General features: G+C 53.4%; 1 protein-coding gene across 1 annotated transcript; it reads right to left on the reverse strand.

Moving 5' to 3' along the window:
* Window positions 1-4,365: 4,365 nt before the first annotated feature.
* On the reverse strand, window positions 4,366-18,600 carry CEACAM19 (CEA cell adhesion molecule 19). The gene is made up of 7 exons (XM_046682701.1): window positions 18,090-18,600; window positions 17,123-17,491; window positions 10,908-11,058; window positions 7,698-7,744; window positions 6,601-6,686; window positions 5,927-5,980; window positions 4,366-5,185 (listed from the first exon to the last, which is right to left on the reverse strand). The coding sequence occupies exons 1-7, from the start codon at window positions 18,532-18,534 to the stop codon at window positions 5,132-5,134; spliced, it is 1,206 nt and encodes a 401-aa protein (XP_046538657.1). The 5' UTR covers window positions 18,535-18,600; the 3' UTR covers window positions 4,366-5,131.
* Between the last annotated feature and the right edge of the window lie 3,844 nt (window positions 18,601-22,444).

The following is a 22,444-nucleotide window of genomic DNA, read 5'->3' on the forward strand; positions in this document are numbered from 1 at the left end:
CCACTCCCTTACCCCCAACCGGGGTCTCCAGTCGCCTTCTCCTGCCAACGCGGCTGAACCCAACTCAAGACTGGCCTCCCAAACTCTACCCTCTTTTTTCTTTTCTTTCTTTTTTTTTTCCCCCATTAATGGGAATTTCTTTAAAAATTTTTTTAAATTAATTTATTTTATCAAAAAAATTTTTTATTGAGATAACATTGGTTTATAACATATATAAATTTCGGGTGTAGATCATATATATTTCAGTTGCTGTGTGGATTACATCATGTTCACCACCCAAAATCCAATTACAGCCCATCACCACACACGTGTGCTAATCACCCCTTTCCCCCTCCCCCCTTCCCCTCTGGGAACCACCAATCCAATCTCTGTTGCTATGTGTTTGTGCGTCATTGTTTCCATCTTCTACTTATGAGTGAGATCATACGGTATTAGACACTCTCCCTCTGACTTATTTCACTCAGCATAATCCCCTCAAGGTCCATCCATGTTGTCACAAATGGCTGGATTTCATCATTTCTTATGGCTGAGTAGTATTCCGTTGTGTATAGACACCACATCTTCTTTATCCATTCATCCCTTGATGGGCACCCAGGTTGCTTCCAAGTCCTGGCTATGGTGGATAATGCTGCGATGAACATAGGGGTGCAGGTATCTTTATGCCTTTGTGTTTTCAAGTTCTTTGGATAAATACCCAGCAGTGGGATAGCTGGATCATAGGGTAGATCTATCCTTAATTTTCTGAGGAAACGCCATACTGTTTTTCGCAGTGGCTGCACCAGTTTACACTCCCACCAGCAGTGTATGAGGGTTCCCTTCCCTCCACATCCTCTCCAACATTTGTTGTTTCCTGTCTTGTTATTTATAGCCATTCTGATGTGAGGGAGGTGATATCTCATTGTAGTTTTGATTTGCGTTTCCCTGATAGTTAATCATGTTGAGCATCTTTTCATGTGCCTGTTGGCCATCTGTATATCTTCTTTGGAGAAACGTCTGTTCAGACCTTTTGCCCATTTTTTAAATTGGGTTGTTAGCTTTTTTGCTGTTGAGATGTATGAATTCTTTATGTATTTTGGATATTAACCCCTTATCAGATATATGGTTTGCAAATATCTTCTCCCAATTGCTAGATTGTCTTTTCATCTTGTGATGGTTTTCTTTGCTGTGCAGAAGATTTTTAGTTTGATGTAGTCCCATTAGTTTATCTTTTCTATTGTTTCCCTTGCCTGGTCAGACATGGGACTTGAAAATATGCTGCTAAGAGAGACATCAAAAAGCGTGCTGCCTATGTTTTCTTCTAGAAGTTTCATGGTTTCAGGTCTTACATTCAAGTCTGTAATGTATTCTGAGCTAATTTTTGGGCATGGTGTAAGATGACGGTTTCCTTTCATTCTTTGGCATGTGGCTGTCCGGTTTTCCCAACACCATTTACTGAGGAGACTTTCCTTTCTCCATTTTATGCTCTTGGATCTCTTGTTGAAAATTAACTGTCCATCGATGGGTGGGTTTTTTCTTGCTTTTTTACAAAACAGCTTTATTGAGATACAATTCACATACCATACAACTCAGCCACTGAAGTGCACAATTCACTGGTTTTTAGTATATTCACAGAGTTGTGCGGCCATCACCTCAACCCATTTTAGAGTCTATTCTTCATTCCTAAAAGAAACCCTGCATCTTTTGGCCGTCGCTCCTTAATTCCTCTCTCTAGCCCCCGGCAACCACGAATCTGCTTCCCGTCTCTATGAGAGTGCGGGCTCTGGTCTGAATCTTGGTGTGTCGATGGAGCTGTTCATACATATTTCGGTTCTCTCTAGTCTGGGTACCTGGTGGGATTGGACCCACCCAGCCCTCTTGACATCAGATTGTGCCATGTGACTTGCTTTGACCAATGAAACACAAGTGGGAGTGTCACGTCCCAGCCGAACGAAGTCTTTAAAAGCCAGAGCTGGCTTTGCCCTGTTGCCTCCCTTTGCCCTGACAATGACCGGCTCTGTCAGCCCGGCTCCTGAATGAGGAGATCTGAAGCAGAGCTCTCCTGACATTGGCCTGGAACTAGTCACCTGGCCACACCCAGCTGCAAGGGAAGCTGGGAAATGTAGTTTTTTATGCAGGGCAGCCATATGCCTGGTTAAAAATCCTATTACTGAAAAAAAGGACAGGATGGATATTAGGGTTTGACAAGCAGTCGCTGGTATAGAGGAGAAGAAGGCAGGCCTGTGGGTCCTCCTCGTCTAAGTTGGGGATGCCTAACTGAGATGGATATGTAGCATGAACAAGAAATAAACCTTTCGAGGTTTTAAGCCACCGAGACTGTGGGGTTGTTTGTTACTGCAGCACAACCCAGCCCATCCTGACCATGACGCTGGCCCTTCCTTGTACTCGGTGTGTGACCCTGGGACAGTCACTTCTAGATGGGAGATGACAGTTCCAGGCTCCAAGGCTATTCTGAGAATTCAGGAAGTTCACATGTGCAAAGGCACAAAGAACAGCCTCTATTCACTGGAGCTCCTGTTATTATTACTATACCGCCTTGTGCCGCACAACAACGTTTCAGTCAACGATGGATGGCATATACAACTGTGGCCCCAAAGGATCAGTACCACAGAGGCGTGCAGTGGGCTCTACCATCCAGCTTTGCATAAGTATGCTCTATGACATTTGCACAACAAAATCGCCTAATGACGCATTTCTCAGAATATATCCCCATCATTAAGCAATGCACGACCGTATTCGAATCTGGTTTTGTCGTGGTGGAGGGAGAAGACCCCTTTGGCACCCCCATTTCCTAGGGCTGGAGTAGGAGGAGCCTATATTAACGCGCTGGGGCTGCCATAACAAAATACCACACACTGGGTGTCTCAAACAACAGAAATTCATTTCTCACGGTTCTGGAGGCGGGAAGCCCAAGATCAAGGTCTCGGCAGGGCTGGTTTCCCCTGAGGCCTCTCTCCTCGGCTTTAAGACGGCTGCCTCCTCTTTGTGTCTTCCTGTGACTTCTTCCCCCTGCACGTGCATCCCTGGTGTCTCTTCCTCTTCTTATAAGGACACCAGTCCTATGGGATTAGGGCCCTGCCTTTGACCTCATTTAATCCCATTACCCCTTTAAGGGCCCTGCCTCTGAAGACAGACACATGGGGGGCCAGGCTTCAACAGACAACAGTGGAGGGACACAATTCAGTCTGTATCGGTCACAGCCGGTGTCAGGTGAGCTAGAAAGCGTGCCTCTCTCTAACCTGGCTCTGTGCTGCCCTCCTCGACGTAAGCCCACATGGTTCCCGCCACCACATCTTTTCTCCAGCCCAAGAGGAAGGCGAACCAGAAGAAGGAGGATCCTTCCCCTTTAAGGTCGTGACCTGAGGGTTGTGTCTATCACTTCTGCTCACACCCATTGGCCAGGAATCAGTCACATGACCATAACCAGCTGCAAAGGCAGCTGGGAAATGTAGTTTTTATGCTGGGTAGCCATATGGTTGGTTCAAAATCGTGTTACTAAGGAAAAGGAGAGAATGGATATTGGGGGTTGAACAGAGTCCCCCCCACCCTGCACTCTGCAGCCAGTGCTGGGGCTGAGCCCTGCCCATGTGGCTGGCCTGATTGACTTTCTCGGCAGGCAGGAGGTCAGAGGACCCTGGCCTGGGGTGTCCTGAGAGGTCTGGGGATGGCCAAATCCCTCACAGTGAGTATTTGCATCCTGAATTTCGAGAGAGGCAACTTCTCTTCCTGCCAATTCTTCCTCAGCCTCTCTAATAATTTCCTTTGGCTGCTGTAACAAATGGTCACGAATTGAGTGGCTTAAAACAACACGGATTTATTCTCTTACGTGCTGGAGGTCAGAAGTCCCAAATAGGTCTCCCCGGGCCCACATCAAGGTGTCAGCCGGGCTGCATGGCTTTCTGGAGGTTCCCTGGGGACAATCTGTTTTCTTGCCTTCTCCAGCTTCTAGAAGCTTCTGCTCCTGGCCCCTTTCTGTCTTCAAAGCCAGCGAGGGCCAGTGGAATCTCTCTCACACCAGATCCCTCTGACTCTGTGCTGCCTCTGCTTCTGGTCCCTTCCTCCATCCACCCCGCCCCATCTCCCTCCCTTTCCCCTTTCCTTCCTCTGCTCTCTACCACCTTGGCCTCCTTGAACACACCAGGCACACCCCTACCCCAGGGCCTTTGCACTTGCCATTCTCTTTGCCCAGAATGCTCTCCCTGGATCCCCACATGGCTTCCTCCTCTCCTCCTTCAGGTCTTGGCTCATCGTCCCCTTCTCAGTGAGGCCTTCTCTGCCCTCCCTATTTAATAACCTCCATCCCCCAACACTCCCACCCACCTCCTCTCTTTATTTGCCCAGTGCACTTATCACTACACAACACACCACGAAGGTTAGTGATTTATTTCGTTTCCTGACTCTCTCTCCTGCCAGAGTGTCCGTCTGGGAGAGCAGGAGGTTTTGTCCATTTCCTTCCCCGGCTAAGCTGTGGGATCTAGAATAGTGTGTGGCCCACAGCCTCTTTGTTGCTGACTGAATGAATAAAGTAAGGGGTGGCAGACTGGGCCCGCATTTGGGAGCAGGGGTGGGGGGAGTAGAGAAGGGATGGATCTGCCCAAGAGGGGAAGGGGTCTGGCAGCCGGGGTCACTGGCGGACCTTGACCTCTGGGGTGTGTGTGGTGGGGGCGGGGGCTGCCTCGTCCCTGGGGAAGGGGCTCTGAGGGCAACCGGCAGAGTCGGGGTGGAGTGTTGTGGGCCAACAGTTGGGAGCCCAGCCAGGTGGGCGCCTGTGAGGCCCGGCTGGAGGCAGGCCCAAGACCACCCTCCCTGCCCCGAAATAGCTGGATGCGGGGCTTTGGGGCGGGGGCGGTAAGAGCTGGCTTTTTGCAGGCACGCGGCCCAGGCCAGGGTGCTGGCAGGACCAGTCTGAAGGGCGAGTCGCACACTCAGAGGGGGAGCGAGGAGCTGGGCCCGTCACGGTCTCCTGTCCCTCACCCAGGACGCCTGCCCAGTGCCACACTGAGTCTCTGGCCGGGTCCACCTTGTCAGCCCCACAGCCCCGATGGCCTGGTCCTGTTGGGTCTGCGGTGTCACTTTTCTGCAGGTGCGAGGCCCCCAGGGGACGGCCGAGGCTTTGCCTGGCCCGGGACCCCCTTCAGGGGGCTGGCACCAGCTGGCAGTAAGGGGCAGGGTCGGGGTTCAGCAGGTCCTGGGGGGAGAGGGAGGGGAAAGAGAGAGAGGGATTGTTACTGGGGGGGAGAGATGGAGAGGAGCCAGGTAGAGACAGGGAGAGAAACACACACCGAGGGAATGGAAGACCCAGGTGGAAAGCGAGAGGGACACTCGGAGGGACCGACAAGCCAGACAAAGGGGTGGACGCAGAGGGACAGAGATGAAGAGACAGCAGAGACAGAGACACAGAAAGGGAGAGAGGATGAGAGAGACAAAGAAACAGAGATGTGAAGAGATGCAGAGAAAGAGAGAGAGAGAGAGAGGCGAGAGGACCTAGAGAGCCAGAGAGAGAGAGAGAGACCCCAGAGGGGAAGAGAGACCCACAGAGACAGGTGGACAGTGACAGACAGGGACACTGAGAGGGAGGCAGAGATCCAGGGGCAGACAGGAGGGGTGAAGCAGGGCTGAGACCCAGGCCCAGGAACGGGCCCCTGTGGTGTGATGGGGTTCAACTTGGGTCCTGACCTGCTGTGTGACCCTGGGCAGGGCCCTCCCCCCTCTGGGCTTCGTTTCCTGCTGTGCAAATGCACAGCCTTGGCATCCCTTTACAAGGAGGAAAGTGCATCCCCAAGAGGGGAAAGGACTTGCCCAGGGTCCCTCAGCGAGGCTGGGATGGCTCCCCGGGGAGCTGCAGACCCCGAGGGGGGCTCAGTGAGGACCCCTCCCGCCCCGGCTCCAAGGGGTCCCCCACCCGCCCTCCTGCCTCCCAGCTCCACACCTGGTAGTGGTGGCTCTCTGGCTTCGGTGGCAGGGGCAGGGGGACGGCTGGGGGCTGTAAGGGAAAAACACAGGTGAGCCAGGCCCCTGGCACCCCGACACCCGCCAACCTTTGACCTTTGGGGTCAGGACAGACCCGCACTCCAAGTCCCCATGGTCCATCCCTGCCCGGGAGGCCTCTGGTCAAAGGGACTTAACCTCCCTGTGCCTCAGTTTTCTCTTCCGAGAAATGGGTCTGCGGGCACTGCATTGTGGGGGGCGCGGCCCGGGGTCAGACAGTCACGCCATTATCGCCCCACCTGCCATCAACGCCTGTGGCTCTAAGCTTGTAGTCTCAGCTTCTTAAATTTCTCTTCTGATTTAATTCTTATTTTTATCCACCCTTGATATTATCCCCTGATGATAAGAGGAATATCTGCTCAATGCAGAACGTGCGGACACGGACAAGAGGGAAATTAAAGCCGAGATGTCTGCCGCCGCGCCCAGACACAAAGGCTCTTCCTGGTGTGCTGGTCCCTTCCAGATATTTTCCTGATGGTTTTTTGAAATAGGGAGCATCCTCGAGAGAGAGTCAGTTCCCAAACTGTGTGACAAGGCACCCTGGGGCGCCTCAGCCACCTCAGAGGGGAGGCGCAGGGTGGAAGTGGGATGTAGGGCAGAGGGCCGGGGGCTCACCGTGGCCATGTTCATGAGCCCCGTGTCACTGAGGGGGGACACCAGGAGGACTGGAGACGGCATCACTTCATAGATGTTGTTGTCGCCTGAAGCAGAGGACAGGAACCGGCTGACAGGTGGCTCACCGGCCCACCCTGGCTGCTGTCAACATTCACTTATTCATTCAACTAACATTTGTGCAAAGCCCTCTTCTCGGCCAGCCCCGTGCTGGGCACACAGCAGGGACTGAGGGGGCGCTGGCCCTGTCATCCTGGGGCTCGCCGTCCAGGGGGGAGACAGACCCGTCCCCAGGTAGGGACGACCCAGAGTGGGCAGGGCTGGGACGGGGGAGCCCAGGAGGCTGCTGGAGAGAGTCAGGGAGGGCTTTCTGGAGGAGGGGACATCTGAGACTGGAAGGAAGTGAGAGCTGTGCAAAAGCAGGAGTGGGTGCATCCAGGGGCCTGGCGGCGGGAGAGCCGGCCGCATTTGAGGAACCATAACTTGTCGTCTGGTCTGTCCGAATCTCGTATATATAAAAGTTTCGTTTCCCAGGGTGGGGAGTGTTACGTGGGAGAGATGAAGCCGGGAAAGACAGTGGAGACTAGCAGACGGGGGGCCTTCAAGAGCCACGTTAAGGAGCCTGCACTTTGTCCTAAGGGCGCTGGGGAGCCATGGAGGGCCTTTGAGCAGAGGAGGGCCAGGGTCAGAGCTTTAGAAGCACCGTGCCCAGGGATGGGTGGGAGGCCAGCCTGGGGGCTGAGAGATGGGCAGGCATCTGGGTGTGGGGATCCAGCTGAGATGGAGCCCGGGGTGGGTTGTGGCCTGTTGGTGGACAAATGTCACCTGTGACTGGGGACAGGAGTGCCCGCCACTGAGAAAAGGAGGAACTGTAGGTTTGGGGTAAGCGCTGATGTGCCCGCAATCTGTGGGCAAGGCCTGGGTGGGGCGGGAGATGGGGAGGCCCGGAGTGGGAGGCACCAGGGGGTCTGTGGCTTGTGGGGGGAAGAGGAGGGAGCCCCCGGGGGGGGGGGCGGGGGGGGGGGACGGGGGCGGGGGGGTTGCCGGGGGTACCCCGGGGGGGGGGGGGCTGGGTAGTGAGACGGGGACCGTGGGCTTACCAGGGTTACGACGGGGGCCCAGCTCCCGCTTCTCCGTTGTCGTCATCCTGGGGGCAGATGGAGGGGCCGACGTCAGGCGGGTGGAGAGAGACCAGAGCAGCTGAAAGCCCCTCAGACCCCAGAGCAAGAGATGGCCCCTGCCCTCCCATCTCCGCCTCTTCTCCTATCACGCCAGCCAGACAGCCCTTCCTCAGTTTCCCCGGCCGTGGCCTTACGCCGCCTTACGTTTCCTTGACATCATCGTTTACACAGACCATCCAGATTCTGCTCCATCCACCCGTTTCATGATTCCCTTCCTATTTCTCTTCAAGTCGGCTCTTTTGAACCCTTATTTTAAAAGGACAGAACAGCACTACAGCAAATTCATTAATTCAGTAAATAAATATTTATGGAACCCCGACCGTGGGCATCGTTGAAGGCACTGGGGGCACAGCTGGGAACAAGGCCGACAAAGACCCCTGGGCTCCAGGAGCGGATGCTCTACTGGGGGGAGACAGAGAGAATTCGAATAAACGATGGGATGTTTATTCGAGCATCCCCGGGAAGGTGATGTTCAAGCAAAGGCCAGAAGCAGCCAAGGGGACCAGCCGTGCAGAAATCATGGAAGAGAATTCCAGACAGAGGGAACAGCCTGTGCAAAGGCCCTGAGGCAGGAGTGGGAACAGCAAGGAGAGGAGTGTGGCTGAGGCGGAGAGTGTGAGGGGGAGAGTGGGAAGAGGTGAGGTCAGGCAGGTGGAGGGGGCAGTAGACTGAGCCGGGTCTGGTGTCCACGGTGAGGACCGTGCCCTTGCCTCGGAGGGACCTGAGCTGACTGATTTTCACAGGATCTCTCTGGCTGCTGAACAGGGAAAGACTGTGGGGGCAGGAGCTGAATCCGGAGACCTGCCGGAAGCTGTTACATTGTAAATGGAAAGAGGACTCCTTCCTACAAGACATAAGCAGAAAGTCTCCGGGAAATTCAAGGAAAGTCAAACAATGGTTTCAATTTGTAACTCGATACTCTTGCCGATTTTCTCTTGGCAAAAGCTGCCGAGTCTTCAAACCTCCTTACAGGCTGGCTAGGACCAGCTGGAGACTTTCATTTGCCACAATCAGCATAATACCAAGAGAATAAAAAAAAGGAATTTTTGCATCAGGTGATTCAAAGACTTGAAAAATATCATAACCATTAAAAAAAACCTTTCTATTTGGAAGTAATTCAAACTTATAGAAACATTGCCAAAATGGTACAAAGAACATCTGTATAATATTTACTCATTGTTTTTCTTGCCCATCGTTTTTATTCCATTTACTTTATCGTTTGCTGGCTCGCTCCTTCTCTTTCTCCCATGCATATGTATTATTATGATTATGATTATGATTATTGTTTCGTGTGTGAGGAAGATTGTCCCTAGCTAACATCTGTGCCCATCTTTCTCTATTTTACGTGGGACGCCGACACAGCATGGCTTGATGAGCGGTGCCAGGTCTGCACCCAGGATCTGTACCCGCGAACCCTGGGTGGCTGACGTGGAGCCCACGAAGTGAACCACTGCACCAGGGGGCCGGCCCCCATATTGTTTTCCCTGAACCGTGTGAGGGTAAGTTGCGCGCATCACGGCCCTTCACCCCTAAATACTCCCACAGATTTAAATACTTCCATTTTGTGTTTTTTACACCCCAGGGCCCAGAATGCCACAGCAGGTGGCCTCCAGCTCCGTCCGTGCTCGAGAATCTTTGAGATTCTTGGAGAACCCCTGGCTGCAGTAGGAAGGAAGCTGGTCAGAGGGGCGGGACACACGGAGTCTAGCTCTGGTTCTGGAGCTTACAAGTCACTCAGGTCTGGGCTTCTATCCCGGGAACCACTTGCCATTCACGGGCCAGTTCTATGCCATCTGGCAAATGACTTCATGTCTCTAAGCCTTAGTTTTTTCTAGAGACCATGGCAAACTATGGCCCGAGGGCCAAATCCACCCCAGCACCTCTTGTTGCACCACCTGTGAGCTAAGAAGGACGTCTACCAGGGATGGCTTACGTGCCTCCACTACCTTTGATATGACCATGGCAGACATTACTAATCAATCACAGCATCTTCTCCCACCGAACTTGGACGTGACCTCCAACTCCTTTCTCACCAAGCTCTCTAGCACCTAGAACGGTGCCTGGCACACAGTAGGCCCTCAACCAAGATGTGTTGACTGCTTTACTGATCAGAATTGGGCTGGGAGGTGGAAGCTGTTTGCCACCCCTACAATAGAGCATGTCGGGAGAAAGACAAGGAGAATGATGAAGGTCAAGAAACCACTGCACAAGAGCTGAAGGAGGAGACAGGATTGCTGCCTTCGTTTTCCGGGGATGATGGAGTGGCAGAAAAATTAGACATCTTTTTTGCAACAGGCTCTGAACCAAGGTCAGGAGAGAACGTTCTGAAGAGGCTGGTCTCATGAGGAAGGAATTTTTCTTGAGTGGACTGTCCCTTGGGGAAACAGAGTTCCCCAATTTCCCCCCACTCAGAAGTGGGCACCATCTGATGGCTCTGCCTGCCCACCGTCCACCCCACTTCTTTGGGAACAGCATCTGGCTTTCCTTTGGGGAACCCCTCCCCACTCTCAATCCTTTTGGTCATGAGGAGCTGGGTCTATTTCCGCCCCGGGGCTGTGCAAATAGCCCAAGTTTGGCCAATCAGAGAATCCCAGCACCTAGCCACAGTGATTGATCCATGCGAGGACATGTGATTTAAGTTAATCCAGGGAGAGGCAGCCCCTGGGCTTTTGTTGGAATGATCGGGAACAAGGTGCAGTCTTTCCTCTGCCGTGGTGAGCTGGTGGGATAGAAGCCTGGAGCCCCTGGTAGCTATCTTGTCATATCACAAGGGGAGAACCTGCCCAAGGATGAAGCCACCATAGAGAGAAGCAGAGTTGAGAGGTGCACGGAGGAGTTTCTTGATAAAATCGAGTCCCTGGATCCAGCCATACCTGAAGCTCATGCACCATCAAAAGAACTTCCTAATTTTTTTGTCAGCCAGGTCATGGGTAGGGTTTCTGTCCCTTGCAATGCAGAATGCTGTCTAATACAGGATAGAAATATTCTTTTCATCTCAGGAGTTCCAAGATTTGATGAGATTGTGTATGAATCAGATGATGTGACTCGTGGAAGAATCAATCAAGGAGACCCAAGACAGGAGGGGGAGGAGAAAGAAGGGAAGGAGAGAGAGGCCTGGGGCCCCTGTACCTGTGGCTCTGGCTCCTCCAGCCTCTTGTCACCAGGATGTAGGCAATGATGCCAATGAAGAGGGACCCGGCAGCAAGAGATCCAATGATGATGGCGGCCATGATCCCAGCACTCATAGGCAGTTGTGTAATGGGCAGCTCCTGATGCTTTTCTGAGGGGTACGAAAGAGAGAGAGAGAGAGAGGACTATGTGATGTCTTGGGGGCCTTGGTGAGGAAGACTGGCTCTGAGCTAACACTTTTGTTGCCAATTTTCCTCTTTTTGCTTGAGGAAGACTGGCCCTGAGCTAACATCTGTGCCCATCTTCCTCTATTTTGTATGTGGGACGCCTACCACAGCGTGGCTTGATGAGCAGTGTGTAGGTCCACACCCGGGATCCAAACCCGCAAACCCCGGGCCGCCAAAGCAGAGTGCACAAACTTAACTACTGTGCCCCCAGGCCCGCCCCTCAATATATCTTTTTTGAGGGGACACCATTCAACATACAACACCTCCCAGGCCTGGTTCCCTCTCGTCCTGGAGAGTCTTTGAGCTCCTCAGCATCCTTTGGTCTGTTCCTTTTCTGCTTAAATCAGCCAGAAGCAGCTTCTGCTGTGGCAGCAAGAATTCTTCCAATTTACACGATTAAGCATCCTCTTTTGAGGACTTGTTACATTTTCTGCTCCTTATGATAGACGGCGAGCTTGTAAAGATGGGGCCTGTCAGTCACTGCATTTTGCAAAGTTGACCTCAACAGAATCTCCCTCCCCACACGCTCCTCTGTGACGTGATCTGTCCTTCTCTGATCCAGCAGATGGGTCCGGTCCCCTCCATTGAACCTGGGCCAACCTTACTGACTCACTTGTAATCCAAAGAATGCAGTGTAGGCGACACAGCGTGACGTCCAAGACCAGGTCGGGAGAAGCCATACGGTTTTTGCCTTGGTCTTTTGGGACATTCGCTCTCCACCGGCTCTCCCTCGGAACCCGGCCGCCACGTTGTGAGGAAGCCCAAACGGTCCCACCGGTGAGGCCACGTGACAATGGTCCCGTCACAGCGCCAGCCGACAGCCAGCACGAGCCGCCGGACGTGTGAGCGGAGACGCCTCTGGACGTCTCCAGCCTCCAGCATTCGAGCCAAACTCAGCCTTTCAGTCTTCTCCTCGGGGACCCCAGACATCACGAAACAGGCCAACCATCCCTGCCGTGCCCTGTCTGAATTCCTGATCCCAGAAATCCTGAATGGAGTAAAAATGGTTGTTTTCTATCACCAAGTTTGTTCCGCGGCAAGAAGTGACTAGAACAGAGCCCCACCTTCTGTTTCTTCTTCCAGGATTGACGGTTTTCTTTCTGGCTCTTCTCTTCGCCGGTCTCTGGGGCCGCCGACACTCAGTTCGACTAATAAGCCATCCTCCGGGCTTGACCAGATTTATCCCTGTGGATCTTTGATGGGACGCAGCCACATGTGAAAAGTGCCAGACTGTGTACAAAAATAGAATTCTGACCCGCGGCCTGCAGCCAGCTGCCTAGGAAACCAACCCTCTGACACACAGCGCAGGAAGCCAGGCTGCTGTAGGAAGCCGGGTGTATTTCTAGTTCAACCCAGGAAGCTAAAGGGTAATTTTGGTGACAATCAGCCCCAAATGGCCAGGACTTGGTTAATAACTGATAGCTTCCCTAATTCTTGTCCCTGCTTCTAACTTAGGGCCAACCAGGGGCGGCTAAACGTGGACCCTCACGGATCACATAGGACGCCCGGCTTCTAGGCAGCCCACCTGCCCCTTCCCCACGCCGACAGCCTCCGATCAGGGCGCATCTGAGCCTCCCCTTTCCCACCGTGATGCTCCCATTCCCCTGCCTGCATTTAAGTCTCTCGACAACCTGCTTTGCTTTTCTCATTTGCTCGTCTTTGTCCATCTCCACAGCTTCAAAGGCAGCAGCTCCCACAGATTTGTCAAAGCCATGTGCACAACGAGCCTGTGGTGGGAGGTGTCGCTGGGGCCCCCATTTCACAGACGTGGAAACGGGGGCTCTGGGAGGTGTGGTCTTCTGCTGAAGGTTGTATTGCTGGCAAGGACGAAACCCCACGACACCATCTGGGATGAGTTACTTAAACGCTCTGTGCCTCAGTTTCCCCACCTGTATAGTGGGGATCGTCACGCCGTGGCTGGTAGGATGCAGAAGGTAAATGCGTGTGAAGCATTCCGCACATGGTCAGTAAAGAGGAGTCAGGCTCTGTAATTAGCCGCCTCGGGTGTCAGAGGGCCCAGAAGGATTTGAGGAGCCCGTGCAGGTTGCTTGAAGGCCCCAAATCTCCCAGACCAGATTTACAGGACAATAGCCACCCGCTGTGAATGACTGCCAAGGCAGTTCCCCGCCCCCATAGCTTGCTGTTCTCCACGGGGACCCCTCGGTGCTCCCCTGGGCGTCCCTGTGAGGGTCTGAGGAACAGCCAGGTGGCAGAGGGGCCAGGGGCCCAGACCCGGCTGGATCCTCGGCTCTCCCGGCCCAGCGGCTGCCTGCAGGGTTCCTGTGGGGATGGAACGAGGTGAGGTTGGCAAGGTGCATAGCCTGGAGGTGCCTGGCATGTCATTCGTGCTCCCCGGATGGGAGATGGCGGGACGGACACTAAGGATGAGCACCCTGCACCGGGCACCAGGGGATTCCTGGTGAACAAAATGAGAATGAAGATCTGTTGTGGTTATTAAATAGAGACGGCAGGTGCTGAGTGCTGGCTCGTCTTCCCAGCCCTGATCCCCAGGCCCCAGCTCCCCATCCTGTGTGTCCTGCATCCCATCCCCGTGGACAAGGGGTGGACGCTTGACACCAGGGCAGGCAAACCTCAGGCCAGGCTGGGCCAACCGGATCCTCTCTCCTTCTGTCTGTCTGTCTGCCTCTCTCTCCCTCCAGCTCCCTATCTTTCTGTCTCTGCCTTTGGAAGAAGACATTCAGAATAGGCAAAGAATCAGCAACAATCTTCCTCAAGGACAAAGAGGAAGATTGGCAATGGATGTTAGCTCAGGGCCAATCTTCCTCACCAAGAAAAAAAGAAAAAAAAAAGGAATATGCAAAGAAGCCTGGGCTGACACCCTGCTTAGTATGGGCCTCTGAGGGTCCACAAGGTGCCCCCCACTTGGAGCCAGTTGTGAGCCAGTCCTTACAGTCTGAGCCTGTGGTGCCGGCCTCCTGGGGTGCTCCTGCTTGCTCTCCTGCCTCACTCACACTGGCCTCCTACCAGCTCAGCTCACGGGCCCCACAGCTTCCTGCCACAGGCCCTTTGCACAGGCTGGGCCCTCAGCCTGAGCACCTCCCAGAGCTCCTTTCCCCTCGACTTAGCACTGCTGTCATTCAGGCTCGGTTGAAGGATCGCTTTTCCAGGGCACCCTCCCCGATCCCCCGGACGGCTCTCCTACTTACAATCTCATAATCCTGTGCTTTCCTTTCCTCCACAGTCCTGTCACCGGTCACAGTGATCTATTTTTGCGTGTGTGTGGTTATTTAGTTAATTTCCATCTTCCCCCCTGGGCCGTGAGCCCCTGGAGGGCAGAGTCAGGGCTGCCTGGGTCCCCGCTGTGTCCCCAGCCCTGCTCAGTCCAGGCCGGACTCAGAGGAGGCTTGAGGAGGAGGCCCTTGGGGAGCATTTGCTGAAAAAATGAGTAAATGAGCGATCTAGCACCTGCAGAGCCCAGCTCTGCCACGGGTCGATGAGGTGCCGCCTGACATTCAGGAGGTGCCTTAACCACTGAGCCTCAGGTTCCTCCTGGATAAAATGGAGACTCTGCCTGTCCTGCGCCCCATGGGTGTTAGGCTGTGAATCAGATCCTGCCCCGTTTTAAACCCTCTAGTGCCTTCTTGTTAGCTTCTCCACAGCCTACAGGCCTGGCCCCTGTGTGCCTCTCAGACCCTCCTCCTAATACCCACCTTGCTCACTGCCTGACAGCCATGGCGTCCTTCTTTCTACGCTTTGAACACATCGAGCTAATCCTGCCTCAGGGCCTTTGCACTTGCTATTTCCTCTGAAAGGAGCTCTCGCCTCACTGAAATCTGCAGGGCTCCCTTCCCTCCCTCGGCTCAGATGTCACTTCTTCGGTGAGGCCTCCTTGATGACCTTCCATCCCAGATCACATCATCCTGGTTAAATTTTTTTTTTTTTACTGGGCAAGTCATAACCTTCCTGTGCCTCAGTTTCCTCATCTGTAAAATGGGTCTAATAATATCACTCGCCTCCGCCAAGGCTGCAATAAGGATTAAATGAGTCACTGTAGGTAAAGCTGGCACGTGACAAGCACTGAATAATGTTAGCTATGACTATTATTGTCACTGTCTCTCTCTCTGAAACACGGTCTTAATTTATGATTTGCATGTTCATTGTCAGCAGCCCACATCGGAATGAAGGGAGGGAGATTTTTTCCCCCTTTCTCTGCTTTGAAAGGAAGTGGTCAAGCTCCCAGACTCTGGCACGGTGATTTCATGGATCAAATCCCAGCTCTACCACTCCCTTTGCCTCAGTTTCCCATCTGTAAAATGGGGATGATGATGGCGTTTGTGTCGTGGAGGGTTTTTGTTTTTTTTAAGTTTTCATTATTTACAGTATTTGTTTATTCAACAAACATGGCTTGAGAATGTATCATGTCTCACACTGTGGCTGATGAAAGGATGTCGTTAGTGCCATGGAGTCAATTCCGACTCCAGACAATTCCGACAGCAGAGCGGAGCCTGCCTGGTCCTTCTGGGCCACCCTCTCCCCTTCCAGCGCTCGATCAGACACGCCCTGCTGCTGTTTATAGGGTTTTCATGGCCAATTTTTTCGGGAGTGAGTGGCCAGGTCCTTCTTCCTGGTCCATCTTAGTCTGGAAGCTCCACTAAGGCCTGTCACCACGGGGGACCCTGCTGGTGTTTGAAATCCTGGTGACACAGCTTCCAGCATCGCAGCCACACACGGCTCCCGCAGCGTGACAACCGACCGACAGAAGGGTGGTGTGGTTCCCTGACCAGGAGACGAACCCAGGTCGTGGTGGTGAGAGCCCCAAATCTGAACCACGAGCCCCCCAGGGCTGGTGATAAAAGGACGACCATGTTCTATTTCTCTCACTTTGAAGAAATACTGTTCTCATGAGACCGAACTGTGAACTGATGACTTAGATCACACTGTGGACATCACACAGGTCAAGGGTGAGCAGAGTCCTCGGGGCACAGACGCGCTGAGTGACAGGTCAGCGGGGGGCGTTGAGAAGTGATGGCTCCCCCCTCGGCTTATCGAGATATAATTGGCATGTAACGTTTCATGGAGTTTGTAAAGATACAGATGAGTTCACAGAGGGCAGGGGTGACATTTGGCAATGTCTGGAGACATTTTTAGTTGTCACGACTGGGAGGGACCCTGCCAGCCTCTAGAGGGCAGAGGCCAAGGATGCTGCTAAACATCCCACGGTGCACGGAACGGCCCCCTACTCAAAGGATGAGCCAGTCCAAAATGTCAATAGTGCCCGGTGGAGAAACTATGCTCCAGGGCCAGTGTTCAGAACACTTGCTAGGGGGGCCAGCCCGGTGGTACAGCAGTTAAGTTTGCACACTCTGCTTCGGTGGCTCAGGGTTCACCGGTTTGGATCCTGGGTGGGGACCTACATAATGCTCATCAGGCCATGCTGTGGTGGCGTCCCACATAGAAGAACTAGAAGGACCTACAACTAGGATATGCAACTATGCACTGAGACTTTGGGGAGAAAAAAAATAGGAAGACAATTGGCAATAGATGTTAGCTCAGAGCCAATCTTCCTCAGCAAAGAAAAAAAACCCCACTCCCTGGTCCAAGAGATGTTGACGGTTGCTCTTGTCCACCCCCTCATCTCTAGTTTCTGCCCAGAGCGGATTCATCAATAAATACTTGACTTATGAACATAAAGATTGAATGATGCAGTGTATCCCTCAGGACCAGGCACAGCATAGGGGCTCAATAAATATTTCATTAATTAATGCAGGCAAGGAGTAAATGAGACGGCGCCTTCTCCAGGGCCGGTTTGGTGTCTGGCTCAAGGTAGGCATTCAATAACATCTCATGAGTTAATGCCGGTGAGGAGTAAATGATGTCCCCGGGGCCGGCACGCAGGAAGTCCTTAAGCAATGTGTGTTGGGGGGACGAAGGAGAGGATGGAATGGGGTGTTTGCACAGGGTCCGGCATGTCGTAGCTGCTCGCGATACATCAGCCGCCCCACTGCCTCCCCCAGCGCCCACACTCACCGGCCACCTGAACCTCAGTCTTGGCCCGCATGGTCCAGGCGGGGTTGACGGTGACAGCGACCTGGTAGGTGCCGCTGTCGCCGGGCTGGGCGCGACGCAGCAGCATGGAGCCGTTGGGGAAGCCGACGATGTCTCGTTGCCCCATGGTGCTGCCGTCCCTCTGGGGCCGCTGCAGCCCCGGGATGTAGGTGAAGAGCCTCGTGCCGCCATAGGCATCCTCCCCCAGGTACCAGTTGAAGTCCTGGAAGGTTTCTGGGACGCCCTGGACAGACAGGAGAAGATCCTGGTTCTTTTGAGGGTGCTCTGGAATCTTCTGGATGCGGAGGGCAGCCCAGGAGCCTTGGGGGGCCCAGAGGACCAAGATGGAGGCTGCCAGGAGTTACAGGGGAGGCCTGAGATCAGAGATGTCAGACGGGGACCACGGTGTTCTCCTCCCTATAGGTTCTCATCTGGGGGCAAGGACTCTGCATGCTGAGATTGATTAGTGATGTCTGCCCTGGGTGCAGGAGTGGGAACCCAGGCACAAATGCCACAGATTTGCCATCCCCTTGCTTCAGAAGGTTTTTCTGCCCTGAGATGCTGTGTGGCCCGCTTCTAAATACATGGACTCTCTGAATTCATCCATCCATTCATTCATCTAACCAACGATTATATGCATATTTATTATTTATGCCATAATACCAATTGTGTATATGATATGTCTAAAGTTTTCCAGATTTCTAGGCACTGGGGATACAGCAGGCAATCAAATACAAATAAATTCCTGCCCTCATGGTCCTGACATTCTAGAACATTCCATAGGTAAAATGGGGATGGGATTGTGATTCTGCTGCCCCCCCTCCCCCCGCCACCTTACTCTCATAATTTTGTCTTTCCTGAGAGTCCCTCTCCTCTTCCAAGAGGAGACCTCAGCGTCCTGGCTAAGTCCCACCTTCTCTCGGCCCCCAGGGGTAGGTTTCCTCCTTACCTGAGAGCAGGAGTCCCTTTGAGAAGCGGCACTGGGCCCCCACGGGAGCCTCCATCTTGGCGTCCTGTGGAGATGCCAAGGGGTCACCTGCTGGGCATGGAGGGGGCCCGAGGGCTGGGCCCTGGCTGTCTGCAGTGGGCCAGCTCAGCGGGAACCTTGGGGGTCCCTTGGACACATGGCCGAGGCCGGCCGAACCGCAGCGCCCACTTTCCGCAGGCTCCCGAGCTTCGCCCGTGCTGCCCGGGACGGATGCAGACACCGGCTGGACCAGTTTTCCAGGGTGGCTGTGAACTCCTTGGGGCTTCCTGGACTCCCTCAGCCTCTCCTTCCCACTCGGATGACTGGCAGTAGCAACAGCAGTAATTAGGACAACAGTCCAGGTGGCGTCTGGTTGAGCCATCCCCACAGGGCAGGCGGGCCCAACACGTGCCACCTTGTCCAGCATCCACCGTGCAGAACTGTTCCCACTTCACAGACGGGGAAGCTGAGGCTCAAGGAAAGAGGCAAGTCTCCCAGTAGGTGGAGATGGAAGTTGACCTGCGGTGGGCTCCCTCCAAAGCCCTTAGCGTAGTTATTCAAAAGCATCCCTTCATTCATTCATTCATTCAGTCAGTCAGTCATTTCAACACACACTCCCTATGCGCAGCCCTGAGCTGGGAGGTGCTGGGGAGACAGTGATGATTGGGACAGCTCCCTCTGGGCCCTCAGGACACAGTGGGGCTCACAGTTCTCTGTGTGGTGGTGGGGGACAGACCCATCCCCAGATAATGATGATCCAGGGTGACCAGCGCTGGGAGGGGGGGGGGGGGGGAGCGGGGCCTGGGAGGTGCCTCACTCAGCCTGAGGGCAGGGAGGGCTTCCTGGAGGAGGGGATGTCTGAGACCTGGAGTAGGATGAGGCAGATGGCGGGGTGGGGTGGGGTGTTCCGGGCAGCGTCAGCAGCACATGCAAAGGCGTGGAGGCAGAGACAGCCATCGAGGGGCGTTGAAGCTGCAAACTCCTGGCCAAGTGGGAGGGGATGTGCGGGGGTGAGGCTGGAGAAGCAGGAGGGCTCCATTGCGGTTTTGTTGAGCCGGGGCCTGGGTGATGGAGGGTCCAAGGTTTTGCCAGTACCATAGCCATGAGCCATGTACGCCTATTAAAATACAAATTTAAGTTAATTAAAAGTCAATGCCTTAAAAACACTGACTTCCTCAAACTAGCCACTTGTGAGTGCTCAACGGGCCCTCCCTCTCGGGACCCTGCTCGAGGTTATTTTCCCCGGAGGTGTTTCCCATCCCCCACTTCCAAATGGTCCCTAACGCCTGGAAGGTTCCATGGCGGTGTTCACGGGGTCAGAATCCCTCCAGGATCTACCCTCAGTCCTTCTTGCTGCAGTTTTCAGACTTCCTCTGTCTGTCTGCCGAAGAGAGGCTGTTGCCAACCCTGCAATTATTTCCAAGTGTAGCCGCCCGGGAGAGAAAGCCTCAGTTTCCCCACACGGTCCTCGTTCTGATGGGAATTCCGTATGCGGCAGGAGCGGAGTTCAGCCCTCAAAGGGATTCTGATGGGATTCTGATGAACCCCAGGAGCAAAGGCTTTGCCAGCAGCGCGAGGCAGGGCATGGAGCAAAGCCGGTTATTCTGGATTTTCCAGTTCCTAAAGCTTCTCTCCCTCTCTCTCAAATAATGACTGATTCCTTTTGCGTTACTAAAAGAAAAGTCGAGGTTTATTAGAGAAAATTTAGACAGTGTGGACTCAAAGTAAGAGCGTAAAATTCAACCCTGTTCCAAACACGCAGAGAGAGTCACGGCTCACACCAGAGAGCCGGGCTCGCATCCTCCGACCTGCAGCCTTCATCCTCCCCAGAGGGCAGCCCTGATTGGTCCAGGCCTCCCAGGCGGTCCCACTCTTCTGGCCAGGGATTGGTTGAGCGATGGGCGGTGCTGGCCAATGAGACGCGAGGAGAGGCTGCTGGGGAAGCTCCCCGGGGATGCAGCGGGCTGTTTCTCTAGGTCTGGATCCGGCTGTGATGCTCAGCACTCAGCAGCCGTCTTGGCACCAGCCTGAGGAGGATGCCAACCTGTGGAGGAAAACAGAACAGCAGAGAACCAGAACCAGACCATCCAGTTTTTGGTTTTTAATCCCAGCCTGGGGAGTGGGGGTGGGAGGGGCTTTCTGCCCTTGGCCCCTGAAGCATCCTCGCCACCACGTTTTTATATACTGACGGATTCTCTCATTGACTGGACTCTGCTCAGGTTCTTCTGAATTCTTTCCCCGCTACCCCCGCCTTTGAGATTTCTGTGCTCACCTCTGCGTTGTTCGATTTTAGCAAGAATCCTCCTGAGCCAGTTTAACCAGAACCCCCTACCCTTGATATGGAATCATCCTCCATATCTGATGGGATTCCTTACCCTCCACCAGGCCCCGGATGATGTCTGATCACCCTGGCCTGCCTCCAGCAAGATCCTGTTAGGTTGGTTTAGCCAGAATCCCCCCTTATCTTTGATGTGTCATCTTAGTAATTTTCCATCGACTGACTCCACTCTGCTCCTTGGCTAGACATCCCCACGCGCCCGTGCCTCTTCAGAGCTGAGCCCCAGCTCGCTCCCTCGCCCCAAGACCCCACTGCGGTGGTCCCTATACTCTGGCAATGCCCCTCCCCTCGAATAAAGCCTGCCGTCTCGTGCTTCAACAGGTGCCATTGAGTAATTTTTGTCTTTACCACTTAGAATATTATTTTTTCCTTTAACAATTCACCCATTCGTCCCTTCATGAATTTAACTGGTTCCTGAAAATCCTGCCACAGAGAGTTGGGGAAATGAAAACACTTTTTTTCTATAAAAATCTTAAATTATTTTTTTTCGTGGTGAAACACACATGCATTTACCATTTCAACCATTTTAAAGTGCACGGTTTAGTGACATTTAATACGCTCATGGTGTTGTTCAACCATCACCTCTGTCTAGTTCCAGAACATTCTTATCACGCCAAAGGGAACTTTGAACCCATTAAACAGTCACTCCCCACTCCCCCTCCCCCCAGGCCCTGGCCACTACTAGTCTGCTTTCTGTTCTATGGATTTACCTATTCTGGACATTTCATGTAAATGGACTCCTACAGTATGTGGTCTTTTGTGTCTGGCTTCTTTCACTCAGCAAAATGTTTTCAAGGCTCTTCCACATTGGAGCCTGGAGCAGCACCTCGTTCCTTTTTATGGCTGTATAATATTCCATTGTATGCACACACCCCATTTGATTTATCCGTTCACAGTGGATGGACATTTGGGTTGTTCCCACTTTTTGGTGAATTGGGCTGCCCTGAGCATTCGGGTCAAGTCTGTCCGAGTTCCTGTTTTCTGATTATCTACCAGGGAGGGGACTCCTGGGTCACTTCTTCATTTTTTACTAAGCTGGATTTCAGTAGCACAGGCATCTCCACCCCCCCAGAGCAATCTGTGGCCCGGAGGTTTCTGAGATGTTGCAGCAACTCAAGGCGGCTTGCGCCCCCCTTACTCTGGACAGCAGTGCAGGGGGAGGGTTTGGGGTGGTTTTAGCCCCTCCACCATCTCCATCAGAGCCTCCCTCCCCATTCTCCCATATGGGTAATGGTGGTTTTCTTCACCTTATGTGAAATTTATACAACACTTGTACCAAAACTCTGTCTCCTCGCTTGGCTCCCAGCGCCATGGAATTCACAGATCCGTCCCCCCCAGACAGCTCGTCGCACCCATGGCTGGTAGGAACCGAGATGGCCAGGACTTCTCTGGGGGACCGTCTGTCAATATCCATCACAACGACAGGGGAACACGCTCTCTGATCCAGCGGCTGCACCTCCAGAGTGTGTCCCGATACCCAGGCTGGGTGTGCAAGGTCATTCACCACCACACCGTCACAGGAAAAGGGCAGAAACGGTACAGAAGTGCGTCCACAGGGACCTGGTCAAAAACGTCCTGGACGTCCCCCTCTGGAGTACCACGTGGCTCTAAAAAGACTAAAGAGACTCTCTCTGAATTTCCAGAAACCTTCAGTAACGAAAGCAAGGTGCAGAACAGTGTGTATATGTTACCTACCGTGGGAGAAAAAAATATATATATATATATTTGGTGTCTGCGTCAATAAACTTGCCCGAAAGTAGTGCCACGGTTCTCCTCGGTGGAGCAGGAGCCCAGGATGGGAGAGGCAGGTGGAAGAATGGGTCCCCTAAGACATCCAGGTCCTACTCCTGGAACCTGTGAATATGTTCCCTTACATGGCAAAAGGGACTTTGCAGACGTGGTTAAGGATCTTGAGTTGGGAGGTTACCCTGCACGGTCCCGGTGGGCCCTAAATGTAATCACGAGTCCTCAAAAGGGAAAGAGGGAGGCAAGGAGGTCA

The sequence above is a fragment of the Equus quagga genome, chromosome 13 (assembly GCF_021613505.1).
Source record: "Equus quagga isolate Etosha38 chromosome 13, UCLA_HA_Equagga_1.0, whole genome shotgun sequence".
Lineage (NCBI taxonomy): Eukaryota > Metazoa > Chordata > Mammalia > Perissodactyla > Equidae > Equus > Equus quagga.